At 35.5% G+C, this 20,214-nt stretch overlaps 1 protein-coding gene across 5 annotated transcripts in view; it reads right to left on the bottom strand.

Annotated features, from left to right (window-relative positions):
- Positions 1-20,214, bottom strand: part of LOC150078418 (actin-binding LIM protein 3-like) — a 528,875-nt gene that overhangs the window by 339,469 nt on the left and 169,192 nt on the right. For all 5 annotated transcript variants that reach the window (XR_016547624.1, XM_090384937.1, XM_090384935.1 and 2 more), the window contains exons 2-3: positions 17,505-17,600; positions 8,273-8,456 (exon numbers count right to left, since the gene is read on the bottom strand). Coding sequence is in view for 4 of the 5 variants with exons in the window: in XM_090384937.1 (XP_090241063.1) it covers positions 8,273-8,456; positions 17,505-17,600 (280 nt within the window). In the remaining variant the exon portion in view is untranslated. The remainder of the gene's footprint in view (positions 1-8,272; positions 8,457-17,504; positions 17,601-20,214) is intronic.

The raw sequence follows: 20,214 nt of genomic DNA, 5'->3' as shown, positions 1-20,214 counted from the left end.
AACAGGATCTGGAAAGGTTGAGCAGATGGGTTGAGACATGGCAAATGAAGTTTAACATTGACAAATGTAAAGTACTACATTTGGGAAACAGCAAACCCAGAGCAATGTATCAACTCTGTGGTACTACACTGACAGTGATAGAGAATGAAAAGGACCTGGGGGTAATTGTGCAGCCAGATATGAAGTTCTCTGAGCAGTGTAGACGGGCTGAAAGAGTAGCTCATGGTGTCTTATGAATGATATACAGGAATTTTTCTAGCAGGGATAAGGAGGTGATTATTCCCCTGTATAAGGCAATGGTCAGGCCACACCTTGAGTACTGTATACAGGTCTGGAGGCCTCATTTCAAGAAGGACATAGAGCTGCTTGAACGAGTACAGAGAAGGGCAACAAGATTAGTGAATGGAACAAAGGGTTGCTCTTACGAAGAAAGGCCTAAGTTTTGCAAATTACAGTGTCTGGAGACTAGGCACAAGCGAGGTGATCTGATAGAGGTGTAATTAAGCCTTGAATGGTTTGAGCATGCTCAATGCTGATGGGATTCTGCCTCTTGCTCAGAATAATCAGCTGAGAGGGCATAAATTCAAATTGAGGAAAGACAGATGTAGGATAGATGAGCGAAAATTTGCCTTTAGCCAGCTGGTAGTTGGTTGGGGGAACAGACTTCCATCCCTTGTTGTGGAAGTTGATAGCCTAAATAAATTTAAGGCTCAGCTGGACAGGTATTTCGAACGAATGGAGGGGTGAAGTGGAAGTTGTTTTTTTTTTTGATTTTTTTGGCTGATGCTGCATAAGCTTGCTTTATTGCATCATATGCCTCTACTAATGCTAATGCTAATAACAAGAAACAAGCTTTAGTAATTAGACAGGAAAGATACTAATTTTAAATCCTTGTTTTTCAATTTAACCCCAGGGGCTCACATCTGGTGAGTATGGGCTTGGCACACCCAGGGTCCTCAGCTGGATATCACCATTCTTCTCTTTCTTGGTGATTCCCTTCTACTTCTCTCTCTCTTCAGAATTTTTTTTTTTTTTTGGCTGGTGCAGTATAAGCCTCAGGCTTCCTTGCACCATATGGCTAATACTAATAATAATAATATGAGATAATTAATATGTAAGAATAGGCTTAAGAAAATTCTCAGTTTTTATTTATTTATTTTTTACGAAAAGTTGTTAAATAACAAAACAATTAATGATGGATTAAATTAAATTAAATGGATAAAAATAAAACATATACAAAAATTACCAACAGAAGGGAAGATGCCATTGAACATGGTTACTGTGAGGTATTAATTAAAAAACAATTTTTAATTTTTGAATAATTAATTAATTTTATACAAAAAAAAAATGTGTGTACCTTGTACGCAAAAAAAGATGTTCCATGTGAAAACATCCTCCTTGGCTTGGAAGAGGTTAGTGAAATCCAAGCCAATAGCCTAATTACCCATTTGATTGCAGCCGTTTGTTGAATAGCATGACATCACAATCAAACTTGTATGATTGTAGCAATACAAGTATTTGTAATCAAATACTTGTATTCTTTCAATCATACAAGAATCATACAAGTTCCAATCATACTTCCTACAGTCAAATGGGTAATTAGGCTATTGGCTTGGATTTTGCTGAGTTAGCATCATTTAGGAAGTGACATAATTTGTGTCATTTCCACATCGCATTTTCATGACAAATTGGTTTTACTGCAGTCTGAAATTTAGTAGGTGCTGCCAAAGATGTTTACAAAAAAAAAAAAATATATATATATATATATATATATATATAGTGAGAGCCAGATTTGGAACACAGAAGATAATTATAATTTTGAACAGAAAAAAACTTACACCTCTAGTATTAAACAGGTGTGGAATCTTGGAGAGGGATTACTGATCACCATAGGAGCCTACATTATTTATTTCAATAAAGTATTGTCAGGTTACAAGCATGAAAAGCAAAGATTATGAAGCCTTCAAAAAATAAAGTAGGACTGCCTCTTTTTATTTATGCATCTGTTAATTTTGTTAATTGACTCAGCAATTTAAACTTATGGTCAAGTGGACTTTTAAAAAAGAATTAATTAAATAGATCACCAGTAGACCACCTCACTCTAAAACTTATTTCCTGTTTTTAAAAGGATAAAAGAAATTTGTCAAATATTATCAGGAGGAGATAAAAGAGCTTCAAGGTAATTTCTGAATATTATTAAGAGTTAAACAAAAACAAAAAGATTACTTTGAATTTAATTTGTTCCCCAAACATACATGAGGATTGTTGGTTTAAGTAAAAAGAAACTTGAACTTAGGGATATTTCTGTGAACCACTTAAGTTATATCTTTATGGTTAAAATTCGGTTGCTACCATTAGATAGTTAAAGTTATGAGACTGCCTAAAAGGGAACTGTATATTCACATTGCATGTGCATAAAGTTGAGATTTATTTGTTTTAAAATCTGAATATAATCAATCTTTTTATTTTAGAAAGTTTTTTCTTTGTCCTTATTTATCATTGAGAATACACTGAATATGAGTTGATTGACAACAGATGTTTTTGAACCTGTTTCTATTAATTGGGAAATTTCCTGTTACTATGTAATCTTTACGATATTATACAGTAAGAAGAATGATGAATATCATCCTTTTTCATAAATATTCTTTATTGGAATACACAACAAACCTAATTTTGTTTTTACATTTAAATTGTTCTTTAATGACATTTTCCACATCTTTCACCTCTCATCATTTACATGAATGATTTACGCATTCCTTTCTTTTAATTACAAAAAAGTGATGGAAGAGAAAAATTGTTATTCTTTATTTAATGTTAAAGAGGTAAGATAACATAACATGTCATACAATGAGCAGAAAGTAGAAGGAAAGCGATAACATTCTAAACTCCACTACAAGCCTGGCTGAGTGGGTGCAGTTCTATACTATGACAACCCTGATTGAAAAATACCTACCAGGTGAAGAATTAAAGAACTAAGGAAGAGACATTGAACTAAGCTACAAAATATCTCCCAATAGATCCTGTTAATGGAAAGAAATTATGATCAGAAAGTTTGAAATAAGTAGCTCATTGGACATTCATTATAAGAAAAATAAAGCAAAATAAAACACAAGAGTAATGGATGTCTGATTCATGAAGATAGATCCCAGGTTTTAAAAGTGGATTCCGTGAGATTTTCAATGAGAGAGAGAGAGAGAGAGAGAAAGTGATGATTTTACAATTTTTTTTTAAGAAAGAGAGACAAATAATTCTCCCCTGAGATAAAGGTTTTATATATTTACAATATTTTAATACTGAATGGTTTTCAAAGGATGTTCTGGTAAAACCTAAGATTCTGTAAAAATGTTCTGTTAATTTTTCATCACTGATTTTTAATTTAATTTGTACTCATGATTACTATTTTAATTTATTGTTAGTTATTACTGCTTTTAAAGATATCAGGGTTCTGCTGAAAATTTAGATTTTGTGTTTGGAAAAAAGTTTGAAAAACCGTGTTAAGGTTATTCAATTTTTTTAGATTTCTCATTTTACTAAATTTTCAGGTTTTCTTATTTTACAAAATTCATACCCTTCAAAAGTCCTAACTACAGAAGAGATAAGAACTGTCAGTAAGCATTCTGTACTTTTGTAAGTGCCTTCCACAATATTCTTTCAGATTTCAGTGCAGTAGTGAAAAGAATACACATTGTAATTCCTGAGCAAATTCATCCTCTGTATACAAACTGGTTATAGTAGTTAAACAACATCACACACATAACAGTGAAAGAAACTGCCAAAGAGAATAACAGCATCACATATATAATGTACCAATGAAATTATCAAAATTAATTCAAAGGTGAGTATTCCATCACAAAATTGTATAAGGGTTGTTCAAATGACATATGGGATATACGAGGTGCATGCTACCCAAAAGTTCCTGAAATGTATTTATAAAATAAATTAGACTCACTGTGGGTCTTATTTGCCATTGTCACCTTTGAAGTAGTCCCCTTGAAAGCATAAACACTGATCCCTGCACTTCTCCCATGATTTGAATGCATCCTGAAAGTCCTTCGTCATAGTGTTCAGCACTGCATGCAATTCACTTTGGATATCCTCTACGCTGTCAAATCTTCGACCCTTCACCTTGATTTTCATTCTTGGGAAGAGGAAGAAGTCATGAGGAGCTAAGTCTGGTGAATAAGGGGAGTGGGGACGATTGTTATGTTGTTGGATGCCAAAAACTGTGCCACAGTGAGAGATGTGTTGGCTGGCACGTTGTCATGATGGACCCAGTTCTTTGTATGCCACTTCTCTGGACATTTCCTCCTGATGTCTTCCCTTAACTGCCTCAGGAGACCACAGCAGAACTTTGCATTGATGGTCTGGCCAGGAGGGATGAATTCCTTATGGATAATCCTGTCAATGTCTAAAAAACAGATCACTATGAACTTCACATTGCTCCTCACTTGTTGGGCTTTCTTCGGTCAGGGCGAAGATGGGCTCTTCCACTGGGATGATTGTTGCTTGGTTTCTGGGTCATACCCATATACCCAACTCTCGTCACAAGTATGACCATAGAAAGGAAGTTTTGATCACTCCTGCCCATTCTTGAAGATCTCTACTAACTTCCATGTGATGCTGCTTTTGGTCTTCACTCAGAAACCATGACACAAACTTGGCCGCAATCCTTCTCATGTTCAACTCCTCTGACAAAGTCTGCTGACACATGCCATATGATAGTCCTACAATGCCACAAATGTTGTGGATGGTCCGCCTGCAATCTTCGCGGATTCACATTGATACCTTTCTCTCGCGGATTCACATTGACACCACTCTCCATTCACATTGACACCTTTCTGTGACCAGTCTAATCTTCTGAAAGCTTCCTCAAGGGCAGCAGTAAATAACTTTGGGGATATTGTGTCTCCCTGTCAAACTCCTTTCTCAATTTTAAATTTACTACTGTCTTTGTCTAGTCTAATAAAGGTGGTAGCGTTCTCATATATTTTCTTCAAAATCATATATGGGGTGTCTATGCCTTGTCTTTCCAGTGCCCGAAACATTGCCTTATTCTATATGGAGTCAAATGCCTTTTCATAATCCACAAATGCCAGGCATAATGGTGTTTTATATTCATTTGCTTTCTCCATTAGCTGTGACATTACGTGAAGGTCCAGCTAGCTTGCTCTTTCGGTTGTTTCTCATCAAGTATTCTTTCTAATCTGTTAGTAATGACCCTTGTGAACAACTTGTAGATGTGGGATAACAAGCTAATTGGTCTACAATTTCCAATTTCTGATTTACCTCTTTTCTTATGCAACAAAACTATGGTTGTATTATTCCAATCCTTAGGCATCACACCTTTTCTAATGCATTTTGTGAAGAGTCTTGCCAGTTTTTGTGCCATGTCTCTTCCTCCCAATTTTAACAACTCTACAGTAACTTCATCTTCCCCTGGGGTTTGCTGATTCTTCATTTTCTTCAACGCATGTTCTACCTCATCAGGAAGGATATCGGGTACGTCGTATGTGTTACTAATTTGAGATCCATCTTCCCCACTGCTGGCATCATTTCCTTGCTCCTTGTATAATTCTCTATAATAGTCTTCTGTTATTTGAATTATGCCTTCTCTGCTATTTATAAATACACCACCGCTATTCTTCAGTTTCAGTATCATTTGTCTTTCTGTATTACTGCTCATGGTTGCTGATTTAAGTCCTTTGTTTTCCCTTAATGCTTGTTCTACTTTTCTTGTGTTAAATCTTCTTATGTCCTCTCTGAGTCTCTTTCTAATGGCTTTGCATAACTCAGTATACTCAATTTTCTTCTTGTCAGTGTTTATCTTGCTTTTCATTTGTCGTCTTCGGTTCATCACGACAAGTGTTTAATTTTTTCTTCTTCAGATTTGTTTTTACCTATAGGTTTCTTGGGCTTTATCCCTTTAAGAAAGTTGTAATATTCCTTGTTGATATCTTGGTCCTGAGCTGTCTGCAGAAGCTCAAACTTGTTCTTAAGTTCCAGTACATACTGCTTTTCTCTCAAAGACCTTCGTATTATTTACCCGGGTCAGTTTTTTCCTTTCTTTTCTTACATCTGTATCAAGTGTGCATCTTACCATTCTGTGATCACTTCCAACATTTACTTTGTTCAGGATGGTAACATCATTCACGATATATCTTCTGTTAGTGAGGATGAAGTTGATTTTATTAGCTGTTAATCCATTTGGGCTCTTCCATGTCCACTTTCTGTTCACCCTTTTCTTGAAAAAAGTGTTCAATACTGACAATCCTCGAGATTCTGCAAATTCCACAAGTCTTTCACCTCTTTCATTTCTTTCACCAATTCCAAAATTTCATATAGTTCCCCTTTCTGCACTGTTTTGTCTCTTTCCAACCTTAGCATTGAAGTCCCCCATAATGATAGTGTAGTGGGTTTTCTGCTCATCTAGAATACCCCCAATTTCGGTGTACATTTCTTCAACCTCTTCATCATCATGGCTCGATGTTGGTGCATAAATCATTATAACCTTTATCTTGTACCTCTTAGAAATCCTGGGTAGTAGTCTTGACACCCTTGGTGATGTACTTTTGAATTCCAAAATGTTTTTTATATCTTTATGGACCAGAAAGCCAACTCCACCTTTCTCCTTTCACTGTTTCCATTGGTGTATAGCAGATTTCCACTTGATAAACTTATAAGTGATTCATTTCTTCTTCTTGTTTCAGCCAAACTGATGATATTCCAATTCACATTTTCTAATTCTTTTTCCAGCTCTAATATCCTGTCTTCACTGATGAGCGATCTTACGTTGTAACAGGCCAAGTTCAGTTTCTGTGCATGGCAGCCTGGTCGTACCCAGAGATTCTTAGCACCCTCTGCTTCCACTCTAATCCTCTCGCTGCCATAAGAGGGGGAGTGAAAGCTGCTGTGGACTGAGGGCCATTTGTTTCAGTGTGCTGTCATGTACTGGAGGGTTTTGTCTTTTCCTTTTCACAGTGACCAGGCGTCTTGAAGAGAACCACTCTACAAGTTCATTGCCACCTAAGTGACGTAACAGGGCTTACCATCGAGAAGTTGTACATGAGTGGATTTTAGGGAGGCAGGCCAACTGGACTTCTAAATCTTCTGAGATAGAAAGATATTGGATCCATCAGTGTTTTAGACTGTGTCTGATAACACACAGAATGCCTGTTCCCCTCTAAGCCCCTATGTTTGTTTCAAAGCCTATGTTTCATTTACCGACTTGGTATATGAAAGTCAGAAGGACTATGTCAAACAATCTGAAAGATATTTTTTTGGTGTGAGCAAATAAGCGAGAACAGGAGGAACTAAACCATTAAGGGAAGTAAATGGTAAAGTCATACAAAAACTCAAATACATCCACATTTTGAGTAGGACCATGATAATTTAATGTGGATGTTAGAGCAGGTCCTTACACATCCACATCAAATGACTTGAATCAGTGGAATGCATTACTGAACATATGCTCAACTAAATACAGTAGAACTGTCAATTATCCGAACCACCGCTGCCCCCCAAAAAAATTACAGTATCTACTTTTAGTGCACTGGTTGGTATGCTGAAATATTACTCCTGCCACTTAATATATTCGTTTCTGTTTATTTATTCGAAGATATATGCAGAATAGCATATAAATAGTTCTAATTTGTCATTATAGGAATTAAAAATCTTATAAATACAAGTCATTACTTTCTTTAAAGTGTTTTCTGAAAATGACAGAGGAAGAAATTTTTCCAAGGATGATGTTTATAATGCAGATGAAACTGGTCTTAATTGGAAGTCATTCCCTCTTATATCACTTGCATCGCAATGCAAAATGGTTGCTCCTGGTTTCAAAGCTAACAAACAGTGTGTTACAGTTATGGTGTGTGCAAATGCAAGTGGACAGTATATTTTACCATTGTTGGTGATTGGAAAATGCAAGAATCCAAGATGTTTTAAAGGTGTAACTTGCCTACCAGTACAATATAAAGCACAGAAAAATGCTAGAATGAATTCCAACATTTTTTTGGATTGGTTTGTGTGTGTGTATGTGTGCATGCGTGCATGTGCGTGATGTTTTCCAGTGTTGGTTAACCTTTTAGCAAAAGGCTATATTTAATCTTGTCAAATATTAAAATTCCAGTAAATATGTGCCAATTTGGGGAGTGAGTAAATTAAATATACTAAATGAAATTTTTATACCATCCATCATATTTGTATAATGCATATTGAAAAATAATGAAGTAAAACAATTAAAACTGTCAGCAAAATAAGTTTTCTAGCTTACCTGCACCTGGCACAAGCAAAACATTTTTGATGGTATGTATTTCCAAGAGCAGTAACCACTTCACCTTCTACATAATGACCACATCCAGCACATTTAGTGCCATAATTCTTCTGGTAATCTTTAGTACAAAAATACCTTCCATCCTTAAAAAAAAATCCTCCATGGGCAAGAGAAGAACAGCAAACTGGAAACATAAACATTTATTTAACAACAAAGAATCTGCAAAAAATTTAAGGCTTTTAAATTTTTAAAAGCAATTACTTTTCACTCTGATCCACTAGACCATCAGTGTACATTTCATTTTCAACTTAACAGCAATTTTATATTATATAAATTTCAAAAGTCTCTAATCAAACATACAATTTCACAATTCATCTAACTTCAAAACTTAAAAATAAATACTTCAAGGATAAAAGAGGGTTTCTAAATCAAGAAAATAATCACACAGACTACCTTGTTGCATCTGACACTGAACATTACCAACGGAATATTGTAAAATGAATTTTAAGAGCGTTAATTATTGCACAGTCACTCCATGAAAAATGGTTTGTAATGCAAAACAACTGTAGAATGAATGAGCAAGCTTACAGCTAGGTGTAGATGGAGAATTTAAAACTGCTACTACATATTAAAGCACAGGAGGTACAGCTCCCCAGACACAGTCATATAACAGTACCTTTACAAGGTGGTAAAATTTTCAATATGATATAAGGAAAATTTATTCAAATAAAGTACTGCTATTAAGAAAGAATAATAACTATATATTAATTTTATCCCTTATTTGCATTATATATAAATATATACCATGTATAATCTAGCATAAACTGATAATCTGAGATATCAGATAAGTAAATGTAGGTGCATTCATTTACTTATCTCAGATTTTAAGTTTATTATGTAATTTCAAAGAGAAGTGCATAGGGAAAACCTATCTTTAGGTTGAAAGAAGGAAAGCTAATCTCAAAAGCTAATAAAAGGAAAAGTGATATTACATGGCATAATGCAATAGCATATGATTATCATAATGGTAATAGTAATTATGATAACCATTAGGTAATGGCAACACTGCAGAAGAAAGTGTATGCACACCCACAGTGATGTGAAATATGTACCTATTTAAATAACAGTATGGCTTCAATTAATAAAAGTTTTTATTAATTGAAGTTTTTATTAATTATTAAACTCTAGAAGGAAGGGGATGAATCAGATTGGTCCACTTGATATCGATGGTTCAACTGTTGATGATCCAGCAAACTAAATGAATATTTTGCATCTACATTCCACACATGAGGAGTTATTCAGGGAGGGGAATGCCAGAGGTGTATTCAACTTTGGCAGTAAGCTAGATAATCTTGTAATGACTGAGAGTAAAGTGAAGTAGAAATTGTTGAAGATCAACACAAGAAAGGCACCTGGGGTGGATGTAATCTATCCAGTTTTATTAAGAAAGGAAACAAATTCAAAGAATTTTTATGTTGAACAGTGATATATATATCAGCAAAGAAATAGCTCAAATGGCTAGAAAACATACATTTTTTATCAGGTATACTAAAATCACAACAATAAAAGCTATACTGAAAATCCCCATCTCAACATCTCCACTCTCCAAGTTAACCCCACCACTAAAACCCTTATACACTGGCTACAATGCAGATATTGTTCTAAAGACTACCTAGAACAAAGAAAAGAAAACTGATAGGTAGAGTAAAAGAACACAAGAAGGACATTGAAAAAGGCAGATTAACAAATTCAGACCCAGCTAACAATATGTGGAAAGAGAACCACAAATGAGCATTTTCCGAAACATCATTACTGGCCACAGATAGTTACCATAAACATAGACTATACAAATAAACCTTTTTTACGAGCATTAGCAGAGGCACACGATGCAAGAAAGCAAGCTTATGCAGCATCAGCCAAAAGAAAAAGAAAAAAAAAACCCACTCCCATTTCACCCCTCCATTCGTTCCAAATACCTGTCCACCTTAGCCTTAAATTTATTTAGGCTATCAACTTTCACAACAAAAGATGGAAGTCTGTTCCACCAATCAACTACCCGCTGGGTAAAGACAAACTTCCGCACATCTATCCTACAACTGTCTTTCCTCAATTTGAATTTGTCCCGTCTCAGGTGATTATTCTGAGCAAGAAGAAGAATCCCATCAGCATTGAGCATGCTCAAACCATTCAAAGCTTTATACACCTCAATCCACCTTCCAGGTGCATAGTCTCCAGACAATGTAATTTACAAAATTTAAGCTTTCCTTCGTAAGAGCAACCCTTTGTTCCATTCACTAATCTTGCTGCCCTTCTCTGTACTCATTCCAACAGCTCCATATATTTCTTAAAATAAGGCCTCCAGACCTGTATACAGTTCTCAAGGTGTGCCTTATACAAGGGGATAATCACCTCCTTATTCCTGCTAGAAAAATTCCTGTATATCACTGACAAGACACCATGACCTACTCTTGCAGACTGTCTGCACTGCTCAGAAAACTACATATCTGCCTGCAAAATTACCCCCAGGTCCTTTTCATTCTCTACCACTGTCAGTGTAGTATCACAGAGTTGATACATTGCTCTGGGGTTACTGCTTCCCATATGTAGTACTTTACATTTGTCAATGTTAAACTTCATTTGCCACCTCTCAGCCCATCTGCACAACCTTTCTAGATCCTGTTGCAGCAGCATACTATCATTAGTATCCTTAACAACCCTGCCAACCTTTGCATCGTCTGCAAACTTGGACATTAAGCTTGATATACCATCCTCAATATCATTTATAAATACATGGACCAACAACAATGGAACCAACACTGAACCCTGAGGGACTCCACTAATAACATTAGAACACGATGAGTAGTGTCCATTAATTACCACTTTCTGTCTTCTCCCAGTCAACCATCTCTTTATCCACAGCATCAGTTTGCCTCCAATGCCACACTGCTCCAATATGTTCAGCAGTCTTCCATGTGCAACAGTATCAAAAGCCTTTCTAATATCCAAATATATGATATCAAAGTTATTCCCTGCATCCAGTTCCTTTGTGAACACATCATAGTATCCAATCAAACTGGTCAGACAAGACTTCCCCTTAACAAACCCATGCTGTGTCCGAGCTATAACTGAAGTCTTGTCTAGATGATCCTGCACTGCTTCTTTAACCAGTGTCTCCATTAATTTCCCTGGAACAGAAGTTAAACTAATAGGTCTATAATTACTTGTGTCACCCTTTCATCCTCCTTTGTGAATTGGGGTCACATTTGCACATCTCCAGTCCATGGGTTCCTCCCCTGAGTCCAAGAAAGCTCTCATAATTATGGCTAAGGTTTTGCTTACTTCCTTTGCTACCTCCTTTAATATAACTGGATAGATCCAATCCACCCCAGGTACTTTTCTTATGTTTATCTTCAAAAATTTCTCCTCCACTTTCCTCTCAGTTATTACAAAATCATCTAGCTCACTGCCAGAGTTTAGTTCACCTCTGGCATTCCCTTCCCACAATAACTCCTCATGTTCGAATGTAGATGCAAAATACTCATTTTGTTTGTTAGCCACCTGAGCAGGATCATCAACAGTTAAAGCACCAATATCCAGTGGTCCAATCTGATTCATCCCTTTCCTTCCAGAGTTTACATAGGTAAAGAACTCTTTGCTATTTTTCTTTGCATCCTTTGCCAAAGATTTCTCATAATTATTATTATTATTATTATTATTAATATCCATATGATGCAAGGAAGCCTGAGGCTTATGCTGCACCAGGGGGAGGAAAAAAAAAAAAAAAAAACAGTTCCCAGCAACCCTGTGAGGGAGAGAGAGAGAGAGAGTGTGTGTGTGTGTGTGTGTGTGTGTGTGTGTGTGTGTGTGTGTGTGTGTGTGTGTGTGTGTGTGTGTGTGTGTGTGTGTGTGTGTGTGTGTGTGTGTGTGTCAAAATTAGACGGGAATCACCAAGAAAGAGAAGAATGATGATATCCAGCTCAGGACCCTGGGTCTGCCTTTGCTTGCCTATCCTCCTTTGTGACTTGGTTACAGACCAGCTTATATCTATTGTGGGCTTCCATGTCACCCATTAATTTATATGTATCCCACATTTTTCTTCTTTGCCACATGTCTCATTAGTTCATCTGACATCCATTTAGGCCTAAACCTTGAACAATATTTCTTAGTTGGTATGTAAAGCCTAGTAGCTTCCAAAATTAATTCTTTGAATGCTTCCCATTTTGAATTTGCTGTTGGTAATGTCATCAGTTGGTTCCACCGTATAGAATTTAAATACTGTCTCAGACCTCTGTAGTCACCTTTAAGAAAGCAAAAACCCTTCCCTTTACCCTTGATGGGAGTTACCTCTTGGTAATCAATGGACACTGCTCTTCGTGGACTAATGTTATTAGTGCAGTCCCTCAGGGTTCAGTGTTGGTTCCATTATTGTTTTCTGTATTTATAAATGATATTGATGATGGTATATCAAGCTTAATGTCCAAGTTTGCAGACAATACAAAGGTTGTCAGGGTTCTTAAGGACACTACTGACGCTATGCTGCTGCAACAGGGTCTGGAAAGGTTGAGCAGATGGGCTGAGAGGTGGCAAATGAAGTTTAACATTGACAAATGTAAAGTACTACATATGGGAAACAGCAACCCCAGAGCAGCGTATCAACTCTGTGGTACTACACTGACAGTGGTAGAGAATGAAAAGGACCTGGGGGGTAATTGTGCAGGCAGATATGAAGTTCTCTGAGCAGTGCAGACAGGCTGCAAGAGTAGCTCATGGTGTCTTGTCAATGATATACAGGAATTTTTCTAGCAGGGATAAGGAGATGATTATTCACTTGTATAAGGCAATGGTCAGGCCATACCTTGAGTACTGTATACAGGTCTGGAGGTCTCATTTCAAGAAGGATGTAGAGCTGCTGGAACGAGTACAGAGAAGGGCAACAAGATTAGTGAATGGAACAAAGGGTTGCTCTTACAAAGAAAGGCTTAAGTTTTGCAAATTACAGTGTCTGTAGACAAGACACCGGCGAGGTGATCTGATAGAGGTGTATAAAGCCTTGAATGGTTTGGGCATGCTCAATGCTGATGGGATTCTTCCTCTTGCTCAGAATAATCACCTGAGAGGGCATAAATTCAAATTGAGGAAAGACAGATGTAGGATAGAAGTGCGGAAATTTGCCTTTAGCCAGCGGGTAGTTGGTTGGTGGAAGAGACTTCCACCCTTGTTGTGGAAGTTGATAGCTAAATAAATTTAAGGCTCAGCTGGACAGGTATTTCGAACGAACAGAGGGGTGAAATGGAAGTGTTTTTTTTTTTTTTTTTTTTTTTTGGCTGATGCTGCGTAAGCTTGCTTTCTTGCATCATATGCCTCTACTAATGCTAATGCTAATGCTAAAAAAACAGAACACTGGATATCTTATTTTACCTCATTCAGTAAAATGCTTATGCATAAATGCATTTATAAGGAACAATATTCAAAGAAGTGAACATTTAACAAAATAAAGATCACCTTGATGACAAAGTTCATGTATAATATATGGATGACATTTTTAAGTAGTGAAAGATGGTGGCCATGCTGATATAAAAGATTACTTAAAATAAAGAAAAACAAGCAAAACTGCAGAGGCAAAACTAATTGTACCCCTCCCATAAGATACTAGAACAGGCCCACTCTATGTTCTTTAGCAACCATACCAAAACAAACATTGGGTCTACTAAATTTTTGGACACCATAGTGGCAGATCTAGTAGTAGTACCGTAGTTACAAAATTGCCATTATAAGAAGGACCATGTCAGGCCATCATAATACCTGAACACAAAGCAAATTCAGCCACTCTTTATATAAAAAGTGGCATAAAAAACTACTATTTTACAGCCCCCGTGAGTCTGGATGCAGCATCCTCTGTGGTAATGGGGACTGTCATATTACACAGCCTTGACCTCAAATTCTTCAAAAGCAATCAATTATTATTATTTTTTTTTTTACAAAGTATTCCAATGAAGAATTAAAGTGCTGCCATACTGTTTTCTCACCCAATTTCTTAGTATGTCCAGCAAGAAGAAGAAGAGGTACCATTCTTTAGAGAAATGTGATTAAATAATGCAATACTCAAAATACGATGTGTATTAAGTGCCAAATAACTAAGGCTATGTTTGCTGAATGAAACCTGAGTTTCCTAGAGACAGTCATGCAATCCTTGTCCAAGACTACTCAGCCACATTGTAAAAAGAGTTCTCCAATCTGCATTAAATTCTAACCTAGAGTTTTTTCCCATACTCAGAAGACTTGAAGTTGTGCCAATATTTTTTTTTTAAGTTATTGTAATGTCATGACACTGTGAAAATAATATTTTCTTTGAACATATACTGAACAGAACAATGAAACTGAATGGAAGTCTCTACACTGAAAACAATTCTCTAAGTGTCATCTGATTAAAAATAAACTTGTTTGGAAATTTTGACTTTGTTAGGAAACAAAAAAAAAAAAAAAAAAAATCTAAACAAAATAGAATCTATTGAAGAACACAAACTAATAGTCATGGATTGGGAATATCTGATCTCTTTTAATGTAAAATATATTTTGATTACTGAATTCCTATAATTAATCTTTTTTTTTTTTTAAACAAAATTGTGCCAGGTTTAGGATTTTCGCATTCCTACAGTTAACTGACTGATTTTACACCAAAAATAAAATTACAGATCTTTTTGTACACTGTTTTATGATATAATATCAGCATTGCTGATATTATATCATATCAGCAATGCTGATATGATATAATATCGTATTTTGTTGGACACCTGAATTAGCATATATCGTATTTTGTTGGACACCTGAATTAGCGATGCTAATTCAGGTGTCCAACAAAAGCCAGGGCAGTAAAAATCACACTGCCCTAGCATTTATGGATGAGTCCTGGAAATATCCCAATTCCTCCCCCCCTTTAAAGTGCATTTTGTCCCAATTCTCATCCCTGAAAACCTGGTCACCCTAATCTTGTATGATTAATCTTGTAGTGTTGATTAATTTGATTATGATTAATCTTGATTAATCATAATCAAAATTTGTAATCTATGGGTATTACACTTTAAAAGCTGTTCTTCATTTTTACATTTGCACAGTTGCCTAGTAATGATTTCTTGCTTGCACAATGTCAACAATATGCTCTCCTTCAATCACTTTCATTTTAACTTCCAAAGAAATTGATTTTCTCTCTCTCTCTCTCTTTTTTTTTTTTTTAGGCCATGCAATCACTATTACTGCTTGTTCACATCAAACTAATGCTGTTCACAATTGAACAACTTCCTCCAATTCCAACTGTGAAGATAAAGTATCCATCTACAACAGTTATACTATCTGTTCTATACTGTACTGTACTGCAACCAGAAATGCAAACGGTTCACAAGGCTCAGTTACATAGGTCTGTACAAATTTTGGACCCACTTTCTCGTGGTAATTAGAATGGCCCAAAACTGTTTTCTTTTAGTGGCATGGTGTACAGGTAAATCAAAATAAAGAACACTGAAAAACTTAAAACTTCAACCTGGATAGTGTGTGAGCTGTCTTTAATTTCTTAAAAAACTATAGGTTATTCTCAAACATTTCGTGGCATTTCCTGACTTCCTGTACCACTTCTTCAGCGGCTAATCACTGTCCATATTACACACACTAACCAGTCAGCATGTGAAGCTGATGGTATAATAAAGACAGCAACTCAGTCATTGAAGAAGTGGCACAGGAAATACCATGGAACATCTAAAAATTATCTGTACTCCTTAAAGAAATTAAAGACAGATTATACCAACATATTTTGAGTTTTACCTATTGCCAAACTGGAATAGCAGCCAGTTGGTAAATATTTGTTCAATTAAAAATCATTTCACAAACCCTATGTACATAATTGTATAAACAACTTAAGAAACACTGCATGTGTAAAGGTTACTATTCAATCAGCACAGTTTAGCAAATAGGTGCATAACTGATTCATGGTATGAGCTATTAATTTGCAGGAAAGTGGTGGAGGCAATTTGTTCAGTTTCCAAGAAATAGACCCTTATCAGCAGAAATATTTTGTTTAAAGTACAGTTTTTCAGTACAACTAGATATTCAAAGTTATATTAAAAATTGGAAAAATATGCACACAATATTAGAAATAGAAATCATTTTAAATCTAAAAGTATTAAAGTAATTTGATGCATAACAGAAAATTTGTGCATAAAACTGGAACGTAAAATTCTATATTCAGAATTTAAATTTTATGTATAAATTTTCATTACACATTATAAAGTTATCTTTATGTGTTTTTGAGCTGCTTATGTGCAACTACATGTATTTGTTATTTTAAACATTATTTCATTAAGCTTAATAATTTTATAAAGATTTTATAAAATAATTTTATAAAGAGAATTTTATAAAGATAAAGAGAACAATAATAGTGTCGTGTTTAAAATGGGTTTCTGTTTCAAAATAGTATACACATTTTTCATATATTACATACATGCACAAAGAAATTGTATCAGTTCTGAGGTATTACAGATTACAATAACCTTTTGTGTTTCAGGTTACCATAAAAAAAAAAAAACATGCAAAAGAAAAATACTGAAAATGAAGCTCAGGAAGTTAACCTATTAATCAAAAAACCAGTTAATGAGGAGCTATATATTCAGCTTTAAAAACTATAAATAAAATATATAAACAGGGCAAAATCATAAATTTTGACCTGTTTATATATATTTTTTTGGAATTTTTTTTTTTTTCTTATTTTTATTAAGCATACCGAGTTTTTTCTTTCTTTTTTTTTTTCTACAAATAAGAAACCACTGTTTCTTTATTTGAAAATATTACTGCAATTAAGTAACATTTCTAATTATCTTTGTACATAAATGGAATGTTGTACTATATTTTCAAAAATGTATATACAAAAAACTAATGCAAGTTTTTGTATATACAGCTTAAAGCATTCAATATATGTCATGCCCTTTAGGGTTAAAATGAAAAGTTTTACACAGAATTATTAGCAGAATTACTTTTAAATATTATTCCCAGAGAAAATTTCTATATTTAATGCCATTAAATTGATAGTACATTAAATAGCTTGTGTATTTAAATTGCCCTATAGTTACAATATATCAAATGGCCTTCACATATACAACACAACAAAACTTATTTAAACTATTAATACACTCTACTTAGGTAATTATATTCGTAATTATTAAAATAAAAGATACAAATAAAAACCCACCACAACAGCTGAAGCAGTCTATATGAAAATATTTGTCCTGCACCTTCAATGCACTACCAATGCACTTCTTCTTGCATGTTTCACAATGTACTTTCCCTAATAAAAAATAAAAGAAAATTAAATGACTGGTGCACAACTGTAGGAATTTCATATAATTTTTCTCTTTCCATAGATGATATAATTTTTCTCATAGTTTTCCTTTTGTGTTTTTTAACCTAATACATAAAAAGAGTCCCTTCACACTAATTTAAATATTAAATAATATCTCATCCCTGTGGTTTGTTATTGTTTGTCACAGACAGTCTTCTACTGATGACAGCAAAGGTTGCCACTTCAGTCTATACTACTGATGGAGCTAATATTTGGGCACCATTTATGCATTCAGTGAGTCAAATCTCAGCAAAGTCTTGTCATTAGCATTAGTAGAGGCATATGATGCAAGAAAGCAAGCTTATGCAGCATCAGCCAAAAAAAAAAAAAAAAAAAAAAACACTCCCATTTCACCCCTCCATTCATTCCAAATACATGTCGAGCTCAGCCTTAAATTTATTTAGGCTATCAACCTCCACAACAAGGAATGGAAGTCTGTTCCACCAACCAACTACCCACTGGCTAAAGGCAATCTTCTGCACATCTATCCTACATCTGTCTTTCCTCAATTTGAATTTATGCCCTCTCAGGTGATTATTCTGAGCAAAAAGAAGAATCCCATCAGCATTGCGCATGCTCAAACCATTCAAGGCTTTATACACCTCAATCAGATCACCTCGCAGGTGCCTAGTCTCCAGACACTGTAATTTGCAAAACTTAAGCCTTTCTTCGTAAGAGCAAACCTTTCTTCCATTCAATAATCTTGTTACCCTTCTCTGTACTCGTTCCAACAGCTCTACATCCTTCTTAAAATGAGGACTCCAGACCTGTATACAGTACTCAAGGTGTGGCCTGACCATTGCCTTATACAAAGGGATAATCACCTCCTTATCCTTGCTAGAAAAATTCCTGTATATCATTGACAAGACACCATGAACTACTCTTGCAGACCATTTGCACTGCTCAGAAAACTTCATATCTGCCTGCACAATTACCCCCAGGTCCTTTTTGTTCTCTACCACTGTCAGTGTAGTACCACAGAGTTGATACGTTACTGCTTCCCATATGTAGTACTTTACATTTGTCAATGTTAAACTTCATTTTCCACCTCTCAGCCCATCTGCTCAACCTTTCCAGATCCTTTTGCAGTAGCATAGTGTCAGTAGTGTCCTTGACAACCCTGCCAACCTTCGTATCGTCTGCAAACTTGGACATTAACATTGATATACCATCATCAATATCATTTATAAATACAGAAAACAACAATGGACCCACCACTGAACCCTGAGGGACTCCACTAATAACATTAGTCCACGATGAGCAGTCTCCATTGATTACCACTGTCTGTCTTCTCCAACTCAACAATCCCTTTATCTATAGCAGCAATTTGCCTCCAATGCCACACAGCTCCAATTTGTGCAGCAGTCTTCCATGTGCAACAGTATCAAAGACTTTTCTAAGATCCAAATATATGATATCAAAGTTATTCTTTGCATCCAGTACCTTTGTGACTACATTATAGTATCCAATCAAATTAGTCAGACAAGACTTTCCCTTAACAAAACCATGCTGTGTCCAAGCTATAACTGAAGTCTTGTCTAGATGATCCTGCAGTGCTTCTTTAACCAGTGCCTCTATTAATTTTTCTGGAGCAGAAGTTTAACTAACAGGTCTATAATTACTTGTGTCACCCTTTGATCCTCCTTTGTGAACTGGGGTCACATTTGCACATCTCCAGTCCATGGGTACCTCCCCTGAGTCCAAAGAAACTCTCATAATTATGGCTAAGGGTTTGCTTACTTCCTTTGCTGCCTCCTTTAATATAACTGGATAGATCCCATCCACCCCTGGTGTCTTTTTTATGTTTATCTTCAACAATTTCTCCTCCGACTACGAAGGCCTCTGTGCAAAAGAGTTAATACTAAACTAATGATATACCATTTTTTTAGTAAAGTATTAATAATTTCTTTCCTCTCAGTTATTACAAAATTATCTAGCTCACCGCCAGAGTTTAATTCACTTGTAGCATTCCCCTCCCTGAATAACTCCTCATGTGTGAATGTAGATGCAAAATGCTTATTTAGTTTGTTAGCCACCTGAGCAGGATCATCAACAGTTGAACCATCCATATCCAGTGGACCAATCTGATTCATCCCTTTCTTTCTAGAGTTTACATAAGTAAAGAACTCTTTGCTGTTTTTCTTTGCATCCTTTGCCAAAGATTTCTCATAATCTGCCTTTGCCTGCCTAATCTCCTTTGTGACTTGGTTACAGACCAGCTTATATCTATCATAGGTTTCCATGTCACCCATTAATTTTTATGTATCCCATGCCTTTTTCTTCTCTGCCACATGTCTCATTAGTTCATCTGACATCCATTTAGCCCTAAATCTTGAACAATATTTCTTAGTTGGTAAGAAAAGCCTAGTACCTTCCAAGATAAATTCTTTGAATGCTTCCCATTTTGAATTTGCTGTTGGTAACATCATCAGTTGGTCCCACCATATAGAATTTAAATACTGTCTCAGACCACCATAGTCGCCTTTAACTACCATCAGGGGTAAAATCCTTTACCCCTGATGGTAGTTACCTCTTTGAGTAAATCCTACTTAAGCACACT

The sequence above is a fragment of the Mastigoproctus giganteus genome, chromosome 11 (assembly GCF_048544385.1).
Source record: "Mastigoproctus giganteus isolate SK-2022 chromosome 11, ASM4854438v1, whole genome shotgun sequence".
NCBI lineage: Eukaryota > Metazoa > Arthropoda > Arachnida > Uropygi > Thelyphonidae > Mastigoproctus > Mastigoproctus giganteus.
Note: the sequence above shows the minus strand (reverse complement) of the source record. Positions and strands in the feature narration are given on the sequence as shown.